Below are 26,129 nucleotides of genomic sequence, written 5' to 3'. Positions count from 1 at the left end.
ACTACATTGGCTGCCAGTAAAGAAACGGATGAAGTTTAAAACCCTGTGTATCACATACAAGGCACTCCATGGGACCCACCCTCTGTTCCTGAGCCGTTTATTGCACTGGTACTCCCCAAACAGATGTCTTAGATCACAGGGAGCAAAAGTGATTCTTTCACGGAGAGGATTTGAATCACACTGGGGTGGTAGGAGATTCATAGTGGGAGCCACCATGCTGTGTAACTCCCTCCCATTTAACATCAGAAGGCTCCTCTCTCTGACTCTGTTCTGGAAAGCCATTAAAACCTGGCTGTTCACAGATTAATTCCTTTGCCTGCTTCTAGGTTTGCTAGCGCCAAGACACCATTGGTAATCATACGCTGTATAAACTTTAAATTAGTCACTTAGACAGTCAATCAAGTGCTACTAAATCCTTCATCCAGACACTTATGCATACACTCAGTCTTTGATGCAGATTGCTATATATATATATAATACTTTTTTAAATATCGCACCAAACCACATTCACGTGGATGATGTCATCAGTGATGTCATTTGAGATATCATCAGTGATATCACTGACCATGTCATGAATGATGTAATATGTGACATCATCAGCAGTGGATTGCGGGCACATGAGTTATAGTTAGTACAACTAACTATAACAGAGGAATTTCAATGGTTTTGTAGGAGTGAAATATCCAGCTAACTATAACATCCCTGAAACCTTTGTTTTTTTCAGTGAATTTCTAAGGTTTTTTAAATGCTAATTCCTTACTATAACATATCTGAAACCAATGGTTTTTTCAGTGAATTTCAAAGGTTTTTTAAATGACAGTTTTTATATATATTTATTGTTAAGGTCCTAAAATCTCTCAATAAACAGAAGGGCTCTTTTTTGTTTAGAGCCACCTAAGAACTAAACACATAAACTTGAAGTATATCTAAAAAAAATCTTTTCTTTTGCTTGGAGTCCCGCACCCAACGCATAGAAGTCGTGCACCAAACGCATTGGAGTCGCGCAGCCTACACGTTAGTAGTCGTGCATCCAACGCGTGCACACCAGGAGGCCGCACTGAGCACCGCACTGGGTGCGCGACTCCTAATTTTACAGTAAAAAAAAATAGCCCCTATCACTAATTACTATTATACCCTGGGACCCCATCCCTCGGGGCTTATAAATAAAGTTGGAGACCGTGGGGGGAGTCCCAATGCCCCCACGGTCCCAGCCGGCTCCCCGCATCCTACAGGGTCAGGCATTGCTTTTCCACATGGGGAGATGCTAACATGCACCTCCCTGTGTGAAAAAGAATTATGGTTTGGATTTTGAAAGAGACAGCAGGTTTCCCTGCTCTCTCTTTCAAAGTCCAAACCACGTTTGCTATGGGAGGGCGTGTGACTCCAGCCCTCTCATACCAAACAACAGTGTCCTGGGAGTGGGCACCCCAGGACACTGCAGGATACGGGCCTGGGGGTCCCCAGGGCACTCGAAGGCTCCAGGAGTGGGGCTATTTAGCCATCCCTCTCACAATACTGAAAGCCCCGGGGTGGGGATCCCGGGGGCCTAGGGGGGCTGTTGAGCCCCCCACAAATTATACTGGGAGAGGCTTTTGAGCTCCTCCCAACAATTTATTTTGTAGCCCCGGGGGGTTGCAGGCCCCTGGGAGCCCCTCTGGTGCCCCTTTAAATTTATTAATTTTGCCCCCGGGATTTAGCCCCCCGGGGGCTAATTATAAAAGAAGCTCTATTCTATTTATTTTACGGCAGGATCCGCACACCCTACGCGCACTTAGCGAGTTAAAAAGTGGGGGGGCCTTGGAGTCCTTCTGGGACCCCTAAGCAGAACTAGAGGGTCAGAGTATTTCTACCCTGCTCCCTTTATACATTTTGGACACATATTCCACAGACTTCTTCAGCCTTGCTTCTACCAAGGCACAAAATGGCTGCCAACAGTTCCTAGTTTCGAATGTTGACAACCACTTGACAGCCAATTAGCATTCAGCGCATGATCGGGAGGGTGCTCTCAGGGTCCGCGGATCCACCGCGCCCATAGATATATAAATGCTTTTAACTGTAATTGTCTCAGTAACTACTGAACAGACTGACACCATTTAAGCAAAAGGTATGAGTCTGAACTGAGGTCTACCTCTTTGCCAAATTTGGCATAATTCCGGCTAAAGGTCCTATGGGAAATTGTATCGAGAAAACACGTTTTGCGACCCGCCTTTTTTCTCGGTTCCTGCTTGACGAATCCTCCAGAGACGTTCAGGATAGGAGCCGACCGGAGCTGGCCAAAAGTTTTGAAAATTTCACAAAGATTCATCAATCGGCACCAAAGTTGTTGTGTGTAGAATGTTTCGGATTTCCTATGGATAATAGGTCCTACCTATAAATACCTACTGTTCTTGGCAGCAGCGAGCATTGGGACAAAGTGCTTGATATATATATATATATATAGGATTGCGCGAGCTCCTTGTTGATGGTGCGAATAGTCTTTATTTGTTTGTCTCTCAGTTATGTCATGACGAGTTTCTGCCGGGGAAACCGGCCTTCATCACACATATATATATATATCCAAACCGCTGCTTTAACGCCACCTCCAATCCACTTTGCAGCAAGCAGATATATATATACAAAACAAAATAGTATATAAAGAAAAAGGGCACTCACCCTCGGTGTCAGTGAATATTTATAAAAGAACAGCATTCACTGACACCAAGCATGAGTGCCGTTTTCTGCTGTATACTGGTGTCGTAGCAGAGGCGCCACTTTCTAAGTGTCACACTTATGTAAGTGCCACACTTATATTAATGCTCACTCTCTCTCGTGGCGTGAGTGGCTCCAAGGGCTAGTTTGCTGGCCTCCTGTTCTAAGCTATAAGGACACAACAAGCTCCAACTACCTTGAACCCTGCACCAGGATGCTGCCTAAAGTGAGTCCTGCCTTCCAAGTGGAGCCAAACCAGCCCTGGACTCTTGGAAGTGGTGCTAAGGATGCCAAACAATCAAAACCTGAAACATGTAACATAGAAAATTGTCCACTGAAAAGTGGCCTGAAAACCTACAGGAGACTGAAACTGCATCACCAATCATCCTGATTCCTGCTCAGATCTTCTTCACAGTAAATCCTGTTCAGCAAGACCCCTTAGGAAGGGTTTCTGGCCTGCAGCTTAGTTCCAATAGAGTTTTTGACTTCCAAAAAAAGTGACAAAGTCCAAACGTTAAAATCTTCATCGCAACTTCATCCAGCTGCTCCCCAGTGACAACTCCTCCTCCTAGGACACTACCGGCTGACTTGCTGCACTGAACCCTACCCTCTCAGAGACTTTTCTTGAAAATTCTTCTAAATTCTAAGGTAAGCCAAGGCCAGGCCCAATCCATCTAGCATATTTGAACTGTGCTCAATTGCAGTCCCCCATTATTTTTGACCCTAACTCGCGTGACTACATGCCTGTGGTTGGTGCTTTGTTCTTTAAGGCACTATTTTTTGCTAAAAACCTAAAATAAATCTTATTAAGTTTTGCTGTATTTTTCTAGATTAGAGTGGGATTTTTCTTGTGTTGTTTTTTCACTTTATTACTGTTTGTATGCTGCATAAATACGTAGCACAGTGCCTCTTTGTTACTGCTTTGTGCCAAGCTATAAGAGGGTTAAGAACAAGTTATTTTAGTGACTTTTGTGGTTCTCCATGGCAGCCCCGCTTAACCAATAACCCAATGTCTTCCAGCTAGCACTTGGTGCAATTACTCAGGGCCTAGAGTGAGCCAAGCCAAGGACAGCAGGATCAAATGGCCACAACCAGGGACAGGCTGGCCGTAGCAGACACTGGGCATTTCCCCGATGGGCCGGAGGAGTGGAGGCCGGTTTTGCAGCCATGTCGGCCAGTTTTGTCACTGGGGTCCAGTTTTGCAGTGCTGCAATATCGCCCCCCTGTAAAAATATAAAAGCGGCAGCGGTGCTCGCAACTAGAGCATCTCATTGCCACAACCTCCCCACCGCCGTCGAGTGCAATTGCCAGGGCTGCTTTCTCTTCCCAGGCTGGCTGGGTCTACAACCCCAAAACCTGGGCCCAATAACCCCTACTTGCCCTGTGGCTCTCTGAGATCGGTATTTTATATCGGTTCACAGCTTAACACATCATGAATATGTCCAGACGGTCACATGTGAAAACATCTTTTGCAAAACATGGACTCGAAGCAACAGATTGCCCAAAAATCTGGATTGCATTCATAACTCTGTAATGACAATATAAAACTTTATTTAATTCCTAAATACAGATAAACTCACTGTCCTCATAGTTTGTCGCTGGGTTAGGTTCCTTATCTAATTCAGTACTATCATACATTAGCGATTTTGGGTGCATAGGAAATATTTCTGTGAGCAATATTAGATTTTGTTAATCAATCTTATTTTTTTGCAAAGTGTTTTTGAAATGTTTCAGAAACTTATTGGAGGTATTTATCTGCAATAATGTACCTAAGTGCCAGCCGCCTTATTACTAATATCTTTTGATATGATATTGAATACCGTGATGTCAGTCTTCAATGAAGTTCATTTCAGTCAAGACGCAGAGTTTTGAAAACATTCTTCTTTCTTTCAAACACTTCAGTTGTACCTAATTCTCCACAATGGGTGCTTTATTTCACAGCGTAGTGCAACTTATTGGGCAAAAAACAATGTTGACTTGCATATACTAGCTTTTGTGACATGTCCTCTGATGATACCTTAATAGCGGTCTATATCATATTTTACTATATACTCTATTTATGTTTATTTTGGATATCTCACTACTTTTCATACTCCAAGGAAATATGCTATCCGCATCTATTTGTATTGTATGAATAGAAGTACAGTTTCATTTCAAATATATGCACCCTTTGTTCGGTCGCTGCTTTCATTGAATTTTTAAACAAGTAACAAAAATAGAATACCTCTAAATAATACATTTGTCCCAGTCTGTTGAAATAGAGCGTGTTACTGTATCTTTTCATTTTGATGTGCTCTCAATTATCATTAACCATCTCTAATAAAGCTCATTTCGCCATCAGGAGAACAAAAGGTTGACTTAACCACAACAGAATTCACACATGCAGCCAAATGGCTATACAATCAGATCCCGGCAGCAGGAGCTTAATCACTTCAATGAGCTATTTTAAAGTGATTGTTGATTACATGATTACCAATTACCCCTGCTTGCCCTTTCTGGCACAACTCCTGCTACCACTGATCTCTTGTGCCATGATAGTATCTACAGCAACAAAAACCAAACAGTGTTTCTAAGGTCCCTAATTTCCACTCATGGGGCCAGTGATCAACCCTGTGTAGTCATCTTGGTGGTAAAAGGGTCATGATAGCATCCACAGGAACAAAACCAAACACAGATCTCATCATTGTCAATTGCATTTGCAAAAGGTGTGAATCGCAATTTTAGGCCGTTTGCAAATGCAATTGACAAAATTGGGATGCATCATGTTTTTTGCAATTTTAGAAATCGCAATCATGTTGCGATTTCTAAAATTGCGATTGCATTTAAGAAATCGCAATTTGAGATTTCTTAAATGCAATGCATGAACATTTTAAGTTTGCGAATTTGCAAATAGGGAGAGGTAAATTACCATGAAGTTGACCTTCATGGTAATTTGCGAAAACTTTCAAAAATGCACAAAAGTGCATTTTTGAAAGTTTCATTTTACAAACACACATACCCTTGGGGCATGTGTGTGTGAAAAATGCACTTAAAGTTATATTTCAGGGGTGCAGGGGGGGTCCTTTGGACCCCCCCTGCACTCTTGGAATTGCATTTTCAATTTGCGATTGAAAATGACTTCCCATTCATTCCTATGGGCCTCTAGGCCCATAGGAATGAATGGGAAGGGATTCCTTAATTGTGATTCGCAAATTGTGAATCGCAATTAAGGAATTTTAAGAAATCGCAAAAAAAATTGCGATTTCTTAATGCATAGCCTTTTGCGATTTCTTAATTGCAACTCCTTAATTTTCGCAAATAAGAAATCGCAAACGGCAACAATGATGCATGTGGCCATAGGATCCTTAATTCATTTTTACTCATGGGACAAGTGATCAACCCTGTGTTGTCATCTTGTGCATAAAAGCATGAATACAGTCCTTTGGAATTTGGGTTAAATTACTTCCTTATATAGGATGGATATAGGTTTTAAGTTTATATGACGTGTTCTAAGACACTGCTTCTGTTTGTTGCCATTTCCACAGATCCACCGGCCGTGGAGCCATCTTTCATGGAGATCCGCCAAGGGTTGGGCCAAAGCCTTACCATGAGCTGCAGGGTCCTGAGAGCATACCCTAACCGGGTCCTCCAGTATGAATGGAGGTTGGGTACCAAGCTCCTGAAGAATGGACAGTTTGACTCACAGGATTCCACAGAGTTCAGCGTAAACATCCTTTCGAGGGAGAACTATGGAACCTACAACTGTAGCATCATCAACGAAGCTGGTGCCGGGCGGTGTAGTTTCCTGGTTACAGGTAGGCATCCAAGAGCATTGAAATTGAAATGATCAACAAACTGTATTTCAAGATATCAGAAATGCACATGCAATGCATTGCAATATTAAATTGAAAAAAAATCCATATTATTATGGACCTATCCCACAGGTTTGAGGCATGCAGTTTTGTGGATAATTACTGATCATAATCTGCCAATTTCGAATCAGAATTCTCAGGACTAGGATTGGTCGGTGCTAGTATTGGTGTCAGTGGCAGAAAAATATTGGCGTGCGCACATGCACGAATGAAGAAATGGTATTGATGTATGTAAATTCAAAACTGTGATGATAAAGGCGCAGTGAGGTTTGGATAAATTAAATTCTGCTTTAAAAAGTTTAATGAGTTTCTGCTTTCGGTTCCAATAGACGGACACAAATGTGCCATAAATATTAATAGTAAATCAGAGCTTCTGTTCCACCATGTGTAGCACTGCCTTCGTCACAAGCATGAACCGTGGTCTGCAAAGGCTTTGCCACTCTTTGTAAATGAATTTCCAATGCCCCAGTGCCCAAGTATTCATGAATGATCTACGTTGAAAAGGCATTGCAGTGCAGTCCAGTACACCTGTGCCGTTAGTCACGGCGAGTGAGATTGATTTACACATGCAAACAGGCCTTTGTATAAATGTAAAAACACGTATGCTATTATTCAGTGTTGATTTTACTTCCTAAAAGATTTGCATTATGGGTTTTTTCGTTCAAATACGGAAATCTAGGAGCAGCCGTGGTGCTGTTTCAGAAGTGGACAAAAGAGGTTAAAAATAAATCTCATTGTAGGATAGGATTGGGAAGCAGCATCCCCCCTAAAATGAGCCATTTGAGGAGAAAAGACATTGACCAGAAGACACGTGCACATGTCCATGTACTCTCGCCTCACTCGTGCAGAATTTCGGTTTGATGGAAAGTCTTCACGAGTTAATAGGAGGCATGAGGAATATTTTGGGAATGTGTGACTTAAATATATTTGTGTGCAGTACTGTGGTTTCAAAAAAAGCGAGGCATGGACTTAAAATGCATAAGCAAAACTATCAGGAAAATTCCCAGTTTTAATAAATGTATGTGAATCCGACCCCTGCCATTGTCGAAATGTTTTGCAGTTTTTTACTTGCAGACTTTCACATTTTTTTACTTTCTTCTCTTAATAATACTATTTCTTGCATTAGTTCGAAATGCCAAAATGTTGCCACTTATGTAGTAAATCTGCGAAGTTCTTAGTGCCTGTATTTATACGCCTCCTTTACAAAATCCTTTTAGGATTGTAAATACTTTAAGGCAACAGTGGACAGTTGGACAACTAACTCTTACCTTGAATTTGGAACTTCTACCAACAACAACAGAGCAGACATAGTTGTTGCAAAGGTTAAAAGAACTTCGTAATTTTCTAATGCATTATTTGCTGCTATTGGGCAACATGAAAGCACTTTGCGGAGAGGGTACAAGGGAATGTACACACCTGCAGGTGTGCTATTGTTTGCACAGATGAAGGGGGCTGGGGGGCTCGGTTTGTGTCTTGAATATTGTTTCTGTTGTGCTTATATTTTGGTAATGCTTTTTATTGAGAGAGCCACTGTCATAAAGTCTTCTAGACCTGTGTCAGGGGATGATGGGCCAGTGAGGATCTCGAATTATAAAATGTAGATCTTTAGCTACCCACAAACTTTTACAAATTCGTTGAAAATGTTTATACAAGACCTTCCATAACGTTCTAGAGTATAGATCCTTGGACATTCATAGAGCCACCTGGGATCATGCTGAGAGTGAGTGTATGTAGTTGTCAGAATGCAGGAAATGAGGATAGAACTACCAGTAAATTCCTCTCACCATTTTGGGTTGCCATGGAGATGGAGCCAGTGTCTAAGATGCAGAGCCTATTTAGGGATTTTAAGAACGAGTAAGGCGCTTTGGACTGAGTGGCCTGGCATGGTAAGGCAAGCAGCTGGTACATTCTATGTCCTCCCAGTTATTTACAGTGAAAATGCGCATAAATACGCACCGCAGCATCTTACATGAAAATAGACCTATATCCAGCTGTTTGACCACGCCTTTATTTTTAGTTTGCATATACCAGACCGACACACCTGTCCTCACTAACACTTCTCCTAAATCTGCTGATGAAGTGATAAAACTCAGCGGACAACCCTTTATTTCTGAAAAAACTTGTATAGATCAATGTAGTTTAAAAAGATTCACATCAGCAAAAGACCTCCACCTCAGTGAGACTGCTTTGCTATAAAAAGTGGCCATTACTCTGATATAAATGCCTCTTGCGTGCAAGCCTGCCTCTAAGATTCGCCCTTTTTCCTGATCTGTTAAACAATGGACAACCATGCTCCCAGGGGTTCCTTTGTGGTATTATCTGCAGCGATAAAGGAAAAATACCTTACATAAGATGAGAGAGCATGAGGCCTTAATAGGGACTCCATCATCGAAGCCTTTGATTACTGTTTCCATTCTACCGGAAATTATACGCCCTTCTACGCATGTATACATTGCTAAACATAACTTATATAAAATTCATAGCACGAGCACCCAGGCTCACGGGGGCTATAAAGAGTCTGTGGACTATATAATGGCACTTTAAAAGGATTGCCTTGTATGTCTTCAAGATTTATGGGACTAAAGTTGTTATAATGAAGCTATTACAAGTCGCTTGCCCAAATCTATTTTTTATTTTTGTTATATTTCCAAAGCAGCACAGACAATTATATGCTGTGTTTGCGAATAAGGTCAGTTATGTAGGCAATGTCAGCACCACAGAATTGTGCTGATGCTTCCTGACTGCAAAGTACATGAGCCGTTCATGGTTTTTATAATGTAAGGCAAGGTCTGTACTGGCATTGTACAATTTGACTTGAATTGCCTTACTAAATGCCAGAAGCATACTTCCTTCTATACATTTTAGGCCTGGCTTTAGCCATATATATATATATGCACAATGCACTTATTTAAATTGGCTTTGAGCCATCTTTCTTCATCCAGTGGTCTGTTGGTGTGTCATTCATGTTTTGCTTCCACCTACTACAGCATATAGCATGGGCCGGGGGTCAGCACATTTCAGCTGCAGGATAGTTTCACTTTGAGTGACTGCATTTTGCTCTTTCACAAGGAGCACATTCCCAAACAAGCTAGTTCCCTTCTGTGATTAAGTTTAAAAATATATATTACTTTGATTTTGCCTTTGTCTTAGAGTATGATGTGACATCAGGACACTTTACCAGATGTAAAAACAGGACACATTCCATGTCTCCTGCCAATGTTTTTGAAGATTTCTTTTGGAGTGTTTATTGTTTGACTCCTTGTATTTCACAGCATAACGGATCGCGTCCATTTGAAACTGTTCTGTATTAAGTTATGTAAAGCTTCTATATTATACATATCAATTCTTAAGTTGACGATTCTTCACAATATGTTTATTCTGGACTCAGTTTTACCAGTGGTTCTTTAAGGAACCTTGCCCAATAAGAAAAACAGCCTTAATTGTTTTGAATTTGCAGCACTTTTTTGCCTTCCTTCTTTTATTCTTTCTTTTCTTTTCTTGTTTTCTTTCTTTCAATATTTAATTCCACTTTCCTTCTCTTTCCTATTTTTCATTCTTCCTTCCTTCTTTATTTTCATTCTTTCATTCCTTCTTTAACTTTTCTTTCATTCTTACATTCCTTTCCTTTCTCATTTCATTCCATCTTTCCTTTTTTTATTCACATCTTCAGTCCTTCATTTTTTTCATTCTTACTTTCCTTTTTTATTGTATTCCTTCTTTCCTGCTTTACTTTTTCCTTACATTCTTTCATTCATTCCCTCTTGCTTTCTTTCTTTTTTCTGTCATTCCTTCATTCCTTCTGTCCTTCCTTTCGTTCCTTTTATCTGTCCCTCTTTCCTACCTTGTTCCTTCTGTCTTGCTTTCTTTCTTGCCTTCTATTTCTGACTTTCCTTATTTCTTGCTTTCATTCATTCTTTCTTAGTTTCCTTTAGTTTTTCTTTCTTGCTTTCTTTCTTTTTGTCGATCTTTCCTGTTTTCTTTCTTTTTTTCTTTCTTTCTTTCTTTCTTTCTTTCTTTCTTTCTTTCTTTCTTTCTTTCTTTCTTTCTTTCTTTCTTTCTTTCTTTCTTTCTTTCTTTCCTTCTTTCCTTCTTTCTTTCTTTCTTTCTTTTCCTTTCTTTCTTTCTTTTCCTTTCTTGCTTTCTCTCTTTCTTTTTTGTCTTTTGCTATCTCTCACTCTCTTTCATTCCTTCTTTCGTGCTTTCATTCCTTCTTTCTTTCTTTTTTTCCTTCTTTCTCTCTGTCTTCATATCCTTTTATCTTTCTTTCCTTCTCTCACTGTTCTTCTCTCTTTCTTGCCTTCCCTCCTTCCTTCTATGTTGCCTTCTTTCTTCCTTTCTTTCTTTCCATTTTTCTTGCCTCACTTAGTTCTTGTCTTCCTTCCTTCCTTCCTTCCATCTTGCCTTCCTTCTTGCTTCTTTCTTTCCATTTTTCTTCTTATTTCTTGCCTTCTTTCTTTCTTTCTCTTTGTTTGTTTCTTTCTTTCAAGACAGGAGGTTGACGGTTGACGGCACAATGATTGAATCTTTTAGGTCTCTGTTAGCCAAAACCTTTTGCATTTTTTAAAATGATCTGTATGACATAGTAGCATATAGGGGTTTTCAGCCACATGTCATCCATTTGTTTGTGGTTCACATTTTTCTCAAACCGACTCAAGCATGTATCAAAAGAGGGCAACACAACCCACTTCAGCCACTGACCGATTTCACTATGAGTTACAGCATTTCTTATTTTAGATTGGAAAATACCCAGCACCAAATCCATGATAGAAAAAACAATAATTGCCAAAACGCTGGTGGATGACACCAGACCCATTGGCTTTGCTAGAGATTTTTATCAATGCACCCAGTATCAGGTCAGTGACAGGCTGGATCTGATACGATCTAAATCCAGCAGCAACACTCAAGATGCAGTTTTAATGCCATAAGAATTCTTCCCGCTTTTTCTTCAGTTGGCTGTGGGATATGTAGGGCAAAGCAAACAACTCTGCACGAAAAAGCACTTCCTTATTCAAATAGGTAGGATAACTTTAGTTGTATTACGTATTTCCAGTTTTTGTAGCGTTTGTGCAACTCAGTTGTTGTGAGGTCATAGTTTTCTAAATGGGAGTAGCATGATAAATCATCAAGGAATCTGGAGCTGGGCGGTGCAGTTTCCTGGGTACAGGTATGCATCCAAGGGCATTGAAATCGAAATTATCAACACACTGTATTTTATGATATCAGAAATGTATGCATTACAATGTGTATAATTACTGCTCAAAATCAGTTCATACGAGAGCAGGTGACCTATCACATCCCATCTGTCCCAGAGAACTTAGTACAAAGGCTACCATCTTTTTACTTCTAAACCTTAGCAGACTTCATTTTTACTACATTATAGGAAAGACAACAGGATGCTTTCTATGATGCAGAAGAATATTTGAAAGTAAACTTTCTACTAGTTATATTACTCTAGTCACAACTGGAGTACTTTTGTTAAAAAACATTGGTCTCTATAGGCTGTTTTCTATCCGACAATGACTTTTAAAATGTGCTGTACTCTAATTCTGCTACATACTATCGCACATAGAACTTTAAAATTCCAGGTCTGCTGTGCATGGATCTACAATCTAAAATAAAGTATAGGAAGTTTAATAAAATCAATTAAAAATGGGAGACACCCCAATTCCACTGTAAGATATATTGGGTAATTCTATAACCCAAACTGACTTGGAAATCTATGCATATTTCCCCTGATCTTCCATGGAAATCCACAAATAGTCATCTCTTTAAAGATTCAAACAGGCCAAGTTGGTAATTAATGATCAATGGCAAAACTATATGCAATATAGTAAATTAACATTTTCTTAACTTATATCAAGAACAAGCTCAAAAGTAAGTTTGAAATACATATTTTGAAGTATCTCTTAGTTTTCCTACAAAATATTAAAAATATTAATTATTTCTAATGTTACATCTTTTTTTTTTAACCGTAGAACATAACAAAACAATTGGTTTCATTTCTCATGTAGAGTTAGCTTTGAGAAGGAAGTGTGAGTTGCATAACACGTCATAATAGAAATGTAATGATTACATAGCCAACAGGGAAATACAAGTATTGGAAGACAAGATATGGGATACCCATATCAGGATCTGAAAAGTGACAACGTCTAACACAATGTCTCATTCTTAAGGCCCAAATAAAACATACAAGGTCCTAATTCTTAAGGCCTAAATAAAACATACAAACTCCAACCAAGTAATCTCTTTCGGACTGCTAAGTTAGCAGAAGCACACAATACATTTTTTCTTAGCCATGACACAGATTTAAATTTTGTAACCAGTAGTCAGTTACCAGAAGGTCTACTTTAAGAGCTACAAAAACACTGCATCAGGTAGTGGAAAAAAGTAGAGCAAACATTGGCAGAGCCACAATGTCATGGGTTGCACCTGTTGGTTTTCTCAACACTTGTTTTATTTGGAAATAATTTTTGTAAATCATGTATTTGGAAATGTTTTTTACTGTGTAAGATAACAAGATTTTAATGTCTGCATAAAAGATGGCCACCCGTGTATGCACATACATGCACAATCATGCATATACATAAGCAGCTATCTTAGAATTGATTTTAGTATTTGTGAGAAACAAGGTTGTTGGTTGGGGGGGTGTGAGTCCTTCTTCCTGACAGTGTACCCTAAGGCCCAGAAGTGTACTGAAGAGTTTGTGTCTTGGATGCAATATTTATACCTGGGCCTTCCTTTGAAGAGGTTTCCCTTTGGAGTCTACAAGCATCCTGCCTTTCTTCTCCTGACTCGAGAATAACTACAGGGGATATGCAGCCCTCTGTGTGGAGGCAAGAGTGCGTCCTCCACCTCGTTTGCCTCGCTGTAGCGCCAACCACCTTGAAAAAGTCTACGGATAGACGAAACACGTGTTGGCACATTGGCAGAATTCATGCTGGATGTATGAAGTACAAGAATAAAATCGCCAAATTGAAGAACTTTGATTTCTGTGGGATCTGTATGCCTTTAGATCTCATCGACTGATATTACTTGTTGAAGAGTGTTACATGTGATATTGAACATAGTGTGTCTGTTTACGTATCCAGTACCCAAGGGGATTGTTAATAGTTAACAGAACTGCTGAGGCAAATAGCTGATAAAGGCCAGACAGCAGCGCTTGTGTTACTTGACTTAAGCGCAGCTTTTGATACTGTGTCACACTCTACGCGGCTGTCACGTCTATCAGAGATTGGAGTTGAAGGAGATGCATATGAGTGGCTAAAGTCATTTTTGGAAAATAGAAGTTTCCAAATTCATTGTCCGCCATTCAAGTCCACTCCCAGACAGCTGAAGCACGGGGTTCCACAGGGCTCAAGTCTGAGCCCTACCTTGTTCAACCTGTATATGGAACCCCTTGCACGTATAGTTGAGTCCTTCGGTGTTAATATTATAACTTACGCCGATGACACGCAACTAATGATTACACTCAGTCAAGATGGAGAAGAGACAGCTATCAACTTTTCAGCTTGTCTCTCAGCTGTAGCGAGATGGATGAACAATAACTGTTTGCGTCTGAATGGAGACGAAACTGAGGTGTTGCTCATTGGTAAGGCTCCTTCAGCGTGGTCATCAGACTGGTGGCCAGCAAAACTTGGTCAGACCCCTGTTCCTACGGATTCAGCCAAGAATTTGGGAATGATACTAGATACCAAACTCTCGTATGTGAAGCATATTGAAAAGGTTACTGGTAAATGTTACGCAGTTCTCAAAATCCTGCATAAGGTCCTGGACCTAGTACCGATGAGTACAAGGAAATCCCTTGTCCATGCCTTAGTCACCCCACATCTTGACTATGGCAATGCCCTACTTATAGGGCTGAGCCAAAAAGGTCTGAAACAACTACAAAGAGTCCAGAATATGGCTGCCCGCCTAGTTCTCAACCTCCCACGCAGAGCTTCAGGAAAGGATGCATTATCCAAATTGCACTGGCTCCCTATAAAGGAGCGTATACTTTTCAAGGCCATGTGCATTTCCCATCGAATTGCACAAGGGAAAGGACCCCCTTATCTGAACAAGCTCCTCAGCATCCACCGCCCAAAATGTCACTTAAGATCACTGGGCAGTATGCTGTTTTCAGTTCCTCGCATTTTTAAAGCCAAAATGGGCGGCCGTTCATTTTGTTATTTAGCGGCCTCCTATTGGAATAAACTACCCCTTGAATTGCGGATGGAACCCTCCGAGAGGAGATTCCGCTTGAAACTTAAGACGCATCTCTTCCCTAAAGACTAGCGGTTTGTGTCTGGTTAGAGATTCTACTGATCTGGCTGGTCTGATGGTTTAATGATGGGGTTCTATTGCGCGGGGACACACTGTTCAGTGTAACCAGGCGCTCAATAAATGGTTTTATTATTATTATTATTAAAGGGTGTGCTCATTAGTGCTCTATGGTTTTAAGTGTAAGTATGGCTGAACCCAGGTCCGGCCTCCCATCCTGCCCGTGATGGCCCATCCAGGCACACCAAAACTCTCTATTGTGTGTGGGTGTCTAGGAGAAAAGCACACAGCCCAACGGTCAGGTACACCATGTTATGTGTCCCAGAGATAGGATGCAGGCACAAAATGGCTAAGGCAGGAAAATGGCAACTTTAAAAAGGGGCTTTTTCATAATTGTAATTTGAAATCCTCTTTAACCATGTGGGAGGATTTTTCATTAGAATTCCAAAGACACCAACATGATCTGGCTCCCATTTGGAAATGATCCCTTATTAAATGTAATACGATGTCCTGGCTGATGATGGGTGAAACCCCGAAACCGGTCCTAGGATGCTTGTTTATGGTTCAGGGAGGACCTGACTTGGCAGTTCGGGCTGGACTGTTCCCATGAGGCACAGGGTCTAGACAGATTTGCATATAGCCAGGTCTACTCTGGAGTGGCAAAATGGTTAAAGTAAGAAAATGCCAACTTTCTAAAAGTTGCATTTCAAGACCCTCCGTTTAAAATCCAACGTCACTAAAAGATGTATTTTTAAATTGTGAGTCCTGAGACACTAAACTCCATTTTGCTATCAGCTCCCAATTTGAAGGTACACTTGTAAAATGTTACTAGGCAGCTTCAAAGCTAACCAATGGGAGAGATAGGCTTTGCTGTAGTGAAAAATGAATTTAGTGTTATTTCACTACCAGAACATGTAAAACACAACAATATATTTTCTACCTTTCAAATACACTGCACCCTGCCCATGGGGCTACCTAGGGCCTACCTTAAAGGTGTCTTATAGTCAATAAAAGAGAAGGTATAGACCTAGCAAGTAGGTGAATTTTCCAGGTTGAAATGGCAGTTTAGAATTGTGCACACAGGCTCGGCAATGGGAGACCTTAGACATGTTTGTAGGGCTACTCATTTGGGTGGCACAATCAGTGCTGCAGACCCACTATTAGCATTTGATTTATAGGCCCAGGGCACGTGTAGTGAACACTACTAGGGACTTACTAGTAAATCAAATGTGCCATTCATGAAAAAACAAATTACCATTACACTTTAGAGATAGAGCATATGCACTTTTGCACTGGTAAGCAGTGGTAAAGTGCCCAGATCATAGAGCCAAAAAAGAGGGTCAGAAAAATACAGGAGAAAGGTATAAAGTAGGGGATAACCCTACAATAAGTACCAGCTCCACCACTGGCTCTCATATTGTCTGATAACATGTAGAATTTACTCTTCACAGGCATACTGTCCCCAGTATCAATTTAAGGGGCGCACCACTTAGTGAGCTCTGGTTAAGGTAGAATAGAGAGGTAAAGTGCCCCAGCAACTACTGACCTTCTCTTTTTTGTTCTAGGGTGAGAGTAGGTGTGACACCCTCCACTGGCCCATCCTGCTCCTTGGAAGAAAGGAGGTCGGGGAGAGTTTCACTGTCTTCCTCGACTCCATCATCCATGACCACGAGCATGGTTACCTCAGACCTTGCAAAGTGTTTTTTTTTGGTGATTGGCCTGAATACCCATAAAAGATTCCTGGGAGTCTTGAGATCCACCAGTTAGTTGACCTCACTCTTGCACTCTTTCAGCTCAGAGGGCCCAGATAAACAGTCTAGCAAAGTCCTGGGCTCTACAGATTCCATCACCCTCCTTACTGTCCTCTAGATTCTCCTTGCTCTTCTTCCTGAAGTGCTTAATCTGGGTTCGGAATGCCAGCATGTAGCTGACATCATCATGGGGAGGGGCCTTTCTAGGAGCGTGCTCCCATCCACCCTTAACCAGACTTAGAGAACCTCTCACAGGGTGCCAGTCCACAAGTTCAAATTGTCTGAATCGAAACCCCTTCTGCTGTACATCACTGTATGCAAACAATATGTATGACAGGAAGATGTCCCACTTCTACCTCAAGAGTTCTGACAAGCCCATGACCATGCCTTCTAGGGGATAGTTGAAACTTTCAACAAGCCCATTAGTTGGGGGTGGTAGGGTGTTTAGAACGTATAAGTTACCCCATACTCCTTCCACATGCACTTCATGGACACAAACATGACATTGGTGTCTCAGATACAATATCCTTGGGAAACCCCACATGAGCAGTCACTGACCTCAGAGGTATAACCTCCAAGTACAGGGTGCCAAGGGCTGTCTTGGGGTCCAGAGACCCAACAACGTCAATGATCACCCATTCATTGAGAGTGCCAATGACAGGGAATGGCTGCAAGGGAGGATTTTCCTTCCCTCCCAACTTGCCACTGGCCTGGCAGAACGCATCTGAGGCCATCCTCATCCAGGGTCCATAAATGTGAGTGGCAAACCTTTGAAACGTTTTCACCTGGCCTAGATGACCTGCCAGGGGAACATCATGAGCCGGCTCCAGTTGGAAGGCTCTGTAGCACTAGGGGACCACCAACATACAGATTGGACAAGGGTCAGGGACCCTAGGTTCACTATATAGGAGAACATTCAACCATAGATCAGCCTGGTGCAAAAGGCCCTCATGATTATGGTACTCCATACTTGCCTTGCCAAACTCATCCCTGGTGGTAGGACCCCCTTTATTCTGCCAGTTGATCAGTTCAGGTGGTTTCCCCACAGCAGCAATGTCCTTCCCTGTAGGGCCTGGGGCATCACCCTCTCCTCTTCCCAGAACATGGGAATTTCTGAAATGGGGTTTCCATGGCCCTTGCCCTTTCCTCTTTTTGGCATCTACCTGGGTCATTCTTTCATGCTCCAGGTCCATCTCACTACCCTCTCGGGAGTCTATAAGTGTTGTGGTGAGGGACATAAATTCAGGCAACCCAAGCATCTCCAGGTATGACCTGAGGTCTACCTCCTTCAAAATGGTGTGCTCTAGGTCATTGCCCAGCAGACAGCCCACAGGCATGGAGGGACCTAAAGCTATCCTCGAAGAACCTCAGACCACCCCACACTCAAAGGGAACTAGAGCCACTGGGTAGTGACTCTCATGGTTGTCGGTTGTAATTACCCAGTGGAATGCATCAGTGACTACATGCTCTGAAGTCACCAAATGAAATCTGACAGTTGTCATACTGGCTACAGCATCACTCAGAGCCTTCACTCTCTGTACATTGATGATGACTCACTGCCCATATTTCCTAGTGTCCTGGGTATGTGAGATCTCTGGACCATATGTCCATCACCCAAGGAAACTGAGGTAACCTTTAAACTACCCCTATACTATCTGGGGCAATCTCAGCCCAAACATTACACTAACCAACCCTAGTGTCTTCTCACCAGTGGTCAGCTGTGCCCACTTTGGAGACTTGCCCCCCCCCCCACTGTAGGACCCAACCTGTTGGCTGTAATAGCACTAAGGGGGTACCTTCCATGAAGACTTAGGGGATTATTTATCAAAAAGTAATGCAGCGCAACAACTCACCTTGCTGCACTGTGCTGTGTTAGAGGGAAAGGGTGATACTTTGTTACAATGCAGCACATTCCAGCCTTTTCCAAGAATTTGCACACAATGGGCTGCTTAACGCCAACGCTGGCACTCTTGCACCATGGTACAAGAGTGCCTGCATTGCATGCAGGATTGTTTTTTGCGCAAGAAGGGGCACTTCCTGTATGAAAACATTCCCCTAAGACATTTTTCTCTATCTATCTGTGCTGCAATATACAGCACACATAGAAAGAGGAATTAACAAAGAGAAATACAATATTTCTCATCGTTAAGCCTCCACTGGGAAGGCACCACGTTTTGCGCACATTCAGGTCTACCAGGTCCCATTACAGGTCTATCAGTCCTGGGAATGTGTCAAAATCCTGCATCCTTGCATGGGAAGACCCACGCAGCACCCAGAGAATACCTCCCTGGAGTAGAATAATAAATGCAGAGATTTGCGCTGTGTTGCGTTACTCTGGAGCAAAGTGGCAATGCATTGGCTTGATAAATCTCATATTAGGGTTGCTCAAACATGAACCATGCTGCATGGTGCAACATCAATGCAACCCCAATTTATAAATATAGCTCTTATGATCAGGGAACCACATCATTTCCTGTTCAGGTGGGGAATGTGAGTCATGACCTTTAGGACTAGTTTGGGGACCTTTAGAGAACTTTTTGATTTTATTCTTGTCTCCCCCTCCTTCTTTGGTTGGGGACCCTGCCCACTGTTGTGGTGATTCCATCCAAATTCCTTCTTGTGTACCCAGTGCTGAGCCACATATCCACCTTCTTAGCAAGCTCCCTGGTGTCAGTGAGCTTACTATCAGTGAGGTGTTGTCGCAGATCGGCAAAACAAAGACTGCACATTTGCTCTCTTGCAGTTAAGTTATACAGTCCTTGGTAATCCTTCACTTGACTGGCCTTAACCCAATCGTCCACTCCCATGCAAAAGAATCCAAACATCCAGGTCTGATTGGCCAGCTACTGGCTGTCTCTAAATGTTTGCCTGTACTTTTCAGGTGTGAGGCCATGCTTTCTTACACAGTTTTCCTTTGTGGGAAGATGCCACCTCCTGCCCCCCCTTCTCTATTGCCAAAAGGGTGTGTCCTACCCCTTGCTAGGGACATTCTTTCAGAGGCTAGACCTGCAATCCTCCTCAGGGATCCTATGCATCTGTAAATCTGCATCACAACCCTCAAATCACTTGTCAATGTCACCCCCTACAACAAAGTCAGGCACCAGAACTTTAGAAATATGGACTCTCTTGTCTCCAGAGGGCACTGTAGGTATGCTGCCACCATCATTGCTGGACTCTTCCTGTCTGTTCTTGATGTCCAGCACCATAAAACTCAGTTCATGAGCCAAAATAATTTTTCTGACTTTTCTGGCTGATTTATTTTGGATCTGTCTTTATGTCAAGTGTTTTTTCCTCCATTTCTAACTGGGCCATCTGCAGCCTAAACGTCTCCTCTGCCTTCCTGTCTGCCAAATGCTCTGGGGCAGGCCGCAAGAAGACACACTGCTCTCTGCTCTGGCAGGGAGTTACAACCTGGGGATCAAGTCTTTCCCTCAGCTGACTGTTGCATCTCAGGTGTGGTATCCAGGCTATGCTCTGGCTCTTCTACACCATCCTCTCCATTCTAGTCTTCTGTTGCGACTGGTAGGCCTCCACCAAATTCCTCAAAGCCTTTTGGAGCTCGGCCTGCTTGGTGCTCCTTTGGGCAAGCACACCCCTCTCCTTACAAAATTATTTGAGCTCAGACACTGTGTAGCTCTCCAGATTGAGGAGCTCAAAATCCATCTTTAGAGGCTGAGTCTCAGGCACAAACAGTCAGGTAGGATATAGGTAAATTTGGAAAGCAAAAAGGCATATCAGGGAGAATTTAAAACTGGAATTGGTCTCAAATTATTTATCTCAGATTTTAGTGTAACACAAAATGACCGTGTGTCACTAAACAAACACAAGTCCTATTCCTCACAGCTGATCAGCAGTGTAAAAAGGTGGGTTACTGGTTGAGGGGTGTGAACCCCTACTTAAGTAGCAATCACACTCCTTGCAAGGGCGAAATCACAAGAAAACATCATATTAACCTGAGTTCAACCCTCTTGTAGCTTGGCAAAGAGTACTCAGTTTAACTTAGAGGCAATATGTAACATGTTTATCCAAAACTTAAAACAGTATTAAAATGGAAACACAACACAAGAAAAATCCCTCGGTAATTTAGAAAAAAAAGTGTACATTGTAATAAATGAAAACAAGACCCTAAACACCAAAATTCAATCAATAGAATTGGAGATATGCTATTGTCAAGGGTACACAGACAAAATATCGAGTTTTAAATTTCGATATACAATTATATCGAAGTTTAAATATCGATGGGACAAAATATCGAAGGTAAGTAATATCGACAGACTTAATATCGATATTAGTATGATATCAGTAATATCGAAGTTTTAAATATCGATATCAATAATATCGAAATAAATAATTTTGATGTTACTAATATCAATTTTTAAATAAATTTAGTGTATATTATATTGTATTTATTATGTTTTATTATTTATTTGTAATGTAATTTAATTAAATATTGTCTTTTAGTACTGTAGCGGGTTGTGGGTTTATAGGGGAATAGGGTGGGAAGTAATTTAATTATGTTAAATTAATTATTAATTAGTAGGAATTATTAATTAATTAATCGAGAATTAATTTTAAATAATTGTAATTAATTGATTAATTGATAAATATGTTCTGTAGCGGGTTATGGGTTTATAGGGGAATAGGGTGGGAAGTAGTTTAATAATAATTAATTAATTAATATATGTTTTTAAATATTTTAATTAATAATTATTTGGTAATTAATTTTTATAAATTAGTTAATTAATTAATATAATTTTGCACATATTTTTAATTATTAATTAGTTGGTAATTAATTTATATTATTAGTTAATTACATTAATTAGAGTAATTTTTTTATATAATTTTTTGTTATTCTTAAATAATTAATTGGGAAAAAATAATATTAATTATTAAATTAAATTAATTACAGCTAATGTGCTAATATGTTTACTTTATTGTTATTGTTTATTAATAATTAATTGGTAATTAAATAATATTAATTAATTTTGGGTAAAGGAGTAATTTTATGGTTCAGGGTCAGTTTTCAGTTCTTGGGTAAAGGGGTATTTTTAGGGTTCAGGGTCAGTTTTCAGTTTTTGGGTAAAGGGGTATTTTTAGGGTTCAGGGTCAGTTTTCAGTTCTTGGGTAAAGGGGTATTTTTAGGGTTCAGGGTCAGTTTTCAGATTTTGGGTAAAGGGGTATTTTTAGGGTTCAGGGTCAGTTTTCAGTTTTTGGGTAAAGGGGTATTTTTAGGGTTCAGGGTCAGTTTTCAGTTCTTGGGTAAAGGGGTATTTTTTGGGTTCAGGGTCAGTTTTCAGTTTTTGGGTAAAGGGGTATTTTTAGGGTTCAGGGTCAGTTTTGGGTTTTTGGGGTACAGGGATATTTTTAGGGTTCAGGGTCAGTTTTGGGTTTTTGGGGTGCAGGCGTACAGGGTAAAAATAAAATAAATTTACATTAAATCAATTAAATTAAATTAAAAAAAAGAAAATTACATTAAATTATTAAGTGTTTTATTTATTTTAAATGTATATGTATTAGTTTTAATTTTGTTTTAATATTTTTATTTAATATTTGTAAAATTATATGTATTTTAAAATTATTTTTACATTATTATTAATACATTTAAAAAAACGATATTTTTAATTTCGATATTTTTGTACTACGATATTATTTTTTCGATATTTTTGTACTTACCTTTATGAAGATATGACTCCGATATTTTTGATTTCGATATTTTTGTGCCGATATTTTTGTATTTCGACATTCTGTCTGTCGATATTATGTCAGACATTCATTGTCAAGATTTCAGTGAAAATAGCACCAAAAAGCACAAATCGCCAACTGTGGATATTATGTCGCGTCAGACCGACAGGGACCCACCTAGGTCTGTTGAACAAGAGTTCCTTAAATCCTGGCTGCATAGGATTGTGAGATTCTGCACAAGGCTCCGTTTCACAGTTGAGACAATACATCAGTTCCGAGGAGTTGTAAGGCTGTGATGCTGTGTCCTGCTTTGTCGTCGAGGATCTTGTAGGCTTGTCACACGAAGTCTGACATTGAGGATACGTCACATGGCTGCCATGTGAGAACTTGTGTCGTGCTGGAGGCTGCCATTGATAAGGGATTTCTGATGCGAGGGTCTGCATCGGCGAAGCTTTGCACAGTAGCGGTTCAAATGCCAGCTGCAAGGTCGTTGCAGGGCCCTTACACAGAGAGAATCCTTGCAGCAGAGGCAATGTGTTGTTTCTGCTTGGGTTTGCACCATGCAACAGAGGAGATGCATCAGTTCTGCTAGATCAACAAATGGGCTAGCATAGCACCTTCAGGCCCACTTCCAAGGGTCCAGGACTGAGGTGGCACCACTTGGCAATGGATGACTCACAGACAGCAGAGTTCAAGTTCTGGTTTCAAGGTTCTTCGAGCCATCTGTCCCTGCAGCTCTAGTCAGGAGGCCAGCAATCAAGCGCTTGAAGTCACTTTGGGATCCTAGGTGTACGAGATGCAGGTCTAGTCCTCGTTCTCACCCAGGCAAGAGTGCAGCATGTCAGAACATCAGGGCAGCAGCATTTCAGAGCAGTTGTCCAGCAGAATGGTAGTCCTTTCAGCAGCACAGCAGTCCTTTTTCCTAGCAGAGTAGCCACAGTTCCAGAAATGTACTCTAAAGTTGGTGTCTGGGGTCCAATATATATACCTGAGCCTTCCTTTGAAGTGGGAGAAGGTTCTAAAGGTTTCCCTTTGTAGTCCACAAGCATCCTGCCTTTCGTCGACTGGCTCCAAACTAACCACATGGGGTATACTGCCCTTTGTCTGGAGGCAGGATACAGCCTATTCAAGTGAGAGCTCTGCCCAGCTCCGCCCTCCCATCCTGCCAGGGACAGCTGATCCATGCACACTTAAGCTGTCTATTGCGTGTGGCTTTCTCATTGAAATACACAAAGCCCAATTGTCAGTTACACCCAGTCATGCGACCCAAAGATAGCCTGAAGGCACTAAATTGTGAAGGCAGGAAAATTCCAACCTTCTGAAAGTCATTAAGACTAATGGGGTGTACCAGTATCCTGCAGAACCTGGGGAATTAAGTGGTATGCAGCAACAATTGGCTCTGTATGGAAGTGCAATCTTTATTTATAATCCTCTTTATCTCCTGATAGACCTAAGGTTGCCAATTTAATGGTACAGTACATATGGTTCTAAGAGGAAAAAAAAGCTGACACACAAAATACTGAGCATATTGATTCTGGTTCCTAAACATATATAAAGATATGTGTTGTTTTTATAAATTAGTATGCACCTCCTTATTGAGTCATGTGCATAATTTATTGACTGTGTGTTTATTGCAGATGTCTAACACGCCTCTCTGATAGGCCTAAGGCTGCACAACCACACTACCCCTTAGAAGAGCACCTTGAGATTGCTAGAGTAATCCCCTGTCCACTCATAAGGAGCCAGATTTCTACAATCTTTCACTGGCCAGCCCCTTAAATCAATAATGAATATCTGTTAGAAATTCTTTCACTTGCAGCCTAGTCTAAAATGTGCGTCTGTAGCACTTTGGTCTATTATTGATTTACAGCAGTAGTAGTATAAGGTTGGAGAGCAACAAGTCACATTTAGACTTTATTAGTTAAAGGTGCTCGTAGATCTTTGCTGTATTTACATGTATCCATATATATATTGGCTTCCGTCGCTGATCACAGTTAAGATATTGATCACCAGAAACAATTGACATTCTAAACCTCACGGATCTATGTCAATAACATTTTCACCCAAGATCTCTTCAGTATACACTTTTGATATTGTTGAATGTTGGTTCAGATTTGCAGAGCAAGGATTTATGTATATACACACCCACACACACACACACACATATATATATATATATATATATATATATATATATAAATTCACTGAAAAAACCATAGGTTATAGACCATATATAGTTAGGAATTCGCATTTACAAAACCTTATTTTACTCACACAAAACCATTGAAATTCCATATATAGTTAGTTGCACTAACTATATATCGCGCACCCGCAATCCACTGCTGATGATGTCACATATTACATCATTCATGACATGGTCAGTGACATCACTGATGACATCGCTGATGACATCTCAAATGACATCACTGATGACATCTCATTTGACATTACTGATCACATCACTGATGATATCATTCATGTGATAATACGATGAACCTCTTCAGACTCTAATATAACCTTAGATACAATCAGTGTAAACAGACACTCACAGACTGTCACTCATCCATGGAGTTACTCACACACCTAGTCAGTCATGCAAAGAATCAATCACACCTCCATTTCCTCAACTATACAGTTATACAAACTTTACTTATTCAAACATATACTAACACATATTTACTCTCTTATACAATCCCTGATACAAGTTCACAATGATCCATACAGCCACTCACACATTCACTGGCTCTTATGCACAGTTATTTATATATGTCAACTCTCACATGTACTGTGTTTTACATATGTACTTACTTTGACATGTAGCACTGAGATATCCATTCACTCACCAATACACTCATGCACACAGTCAACCGCCCATACAGCTGTTTCCACATGCACTTTTGAAACCATACATCTAGTGAATCAACTGCTCACACATCTATGCACAGAGTCATACACCTCCCAGCCACTCCTCTCCCTCGAGCTGAGTGGTCGCTCCCGGTGTCCCTGGCGACATTCGGTATCGTTGTGCTGCCTGCGCTGTTTATTCTGCCTATTATTCATTGCCTGCCATTTGCCTGGTTGCCGCTTTGCGTTTAATGCACTTTTAGACTGTTCACTGTAACTCTCAGGCTGTTTGCGCGTTGTGCCCCAAGCGCTTTGCTGTGCTGACCCCCACGCTGCCATTTTGACTGTTGTTGTCGTCCTCTGGAGCCCGCCCCGCCTCCCAGCTGAGCCGCCCTCCCACTAAGCTGAAAGAGCGCTCCCTACCTGAAATCGCCGTGACTCACTCCTCTCCCTCGAGCTGAGTGGTCGCTCCCGGTGTCCCTGGCGACATTCGGTATCGTTGTGCTGCCTGCGCTGTTTATTCTGCCTATTATTCATTGCCTGCCATTTGCCTGGTTGCCGCTTTGCGTTTAATGCACTTTTAGACTGTTCACTGTAACTCTCACGCTGTTTGCGCGTTGTGCCCCAAGCGCTTTGCTGTGCTGACCCCCACGCTGCCATTTTGACTGTTGTTGTCGTCCTCTGGAGCCCGCCCCGCCTCCCAGCTGAGCCGCCCTCCCACTAAGCTGAAAGAGCGCTCCCTACCTGAAATCGCCGTGACTCACTCCTCTCCCTCGAGCTGAGTGGTCGCTCCCGGTGTCCCTGGCGACATTCGGTATCGTTGTGCTGCCTGCGCTGTTTATTCTGCCTATTATTCATTGCCTGCCATTTGCCTGGTTGCCGCTTTGCGTTTAATGCACTTTTAGACTGTTCACTGTAACTCTCACGCTGTTTGCGCGTTGTGCCCCAAGCGCTTTGCTGTGCTGACCCCCACGCTGCCATTTTGACTGTTGTTGTCGTCCTCTGGAGCCCGCCCCGCCTCCCAGCTGAGCCGCCCTCGCCCCTCCCCCCCCACCCT

General features: G+C 41.4%; 1 protein-coding gene across 4 annotated transcripts in view; it reads left to right on the top strand.

Annotated features, from left to right (window-relative positions):
- Nucleotides 1-26,129, top strand: part of MDGA2 (MAM domain containing glycosylphosphatidylinositol anchor 2) — a 1,595,858-nt gene that overhangs the window by 1,194,586 nt on the left and 375,143 nt on the right. For all 4 annotated transcript variants that reach the window (XM_086937278.1, XM_086937277.1, XM_086937275.1 and 1 more), the window contains exon 9: nucleotides 6,213-6,482. In XM_086937278.1, the coding sequence (XP_086793404.1) occupies nucleotides 6,213-6,482 (270 nt within the window). The remainder of the gene's footprint in view (nucleotides 1-6,212; nucleotides 6,483-26,129) is intronic.

The sequence above is a fragment of the Lissotriton vulgaris genome, chromosome 9, assembly GCF_964263255.1.
Source record: "Lissotriton vulgaris chromosome 9, aLisVul1.2, whole genome shotgun sequence".
Lineage (NCBI taxonomy): Eukaryota > Metazoa > Chordata > Amphibia > Caudata > Salamandridae > Lissotriton > Lissotriton vulgaris.
Note: the sequence above shows the minus strand (reverse complement) of the source record. Positions and strands in the feature narration are given on the sequence as shown.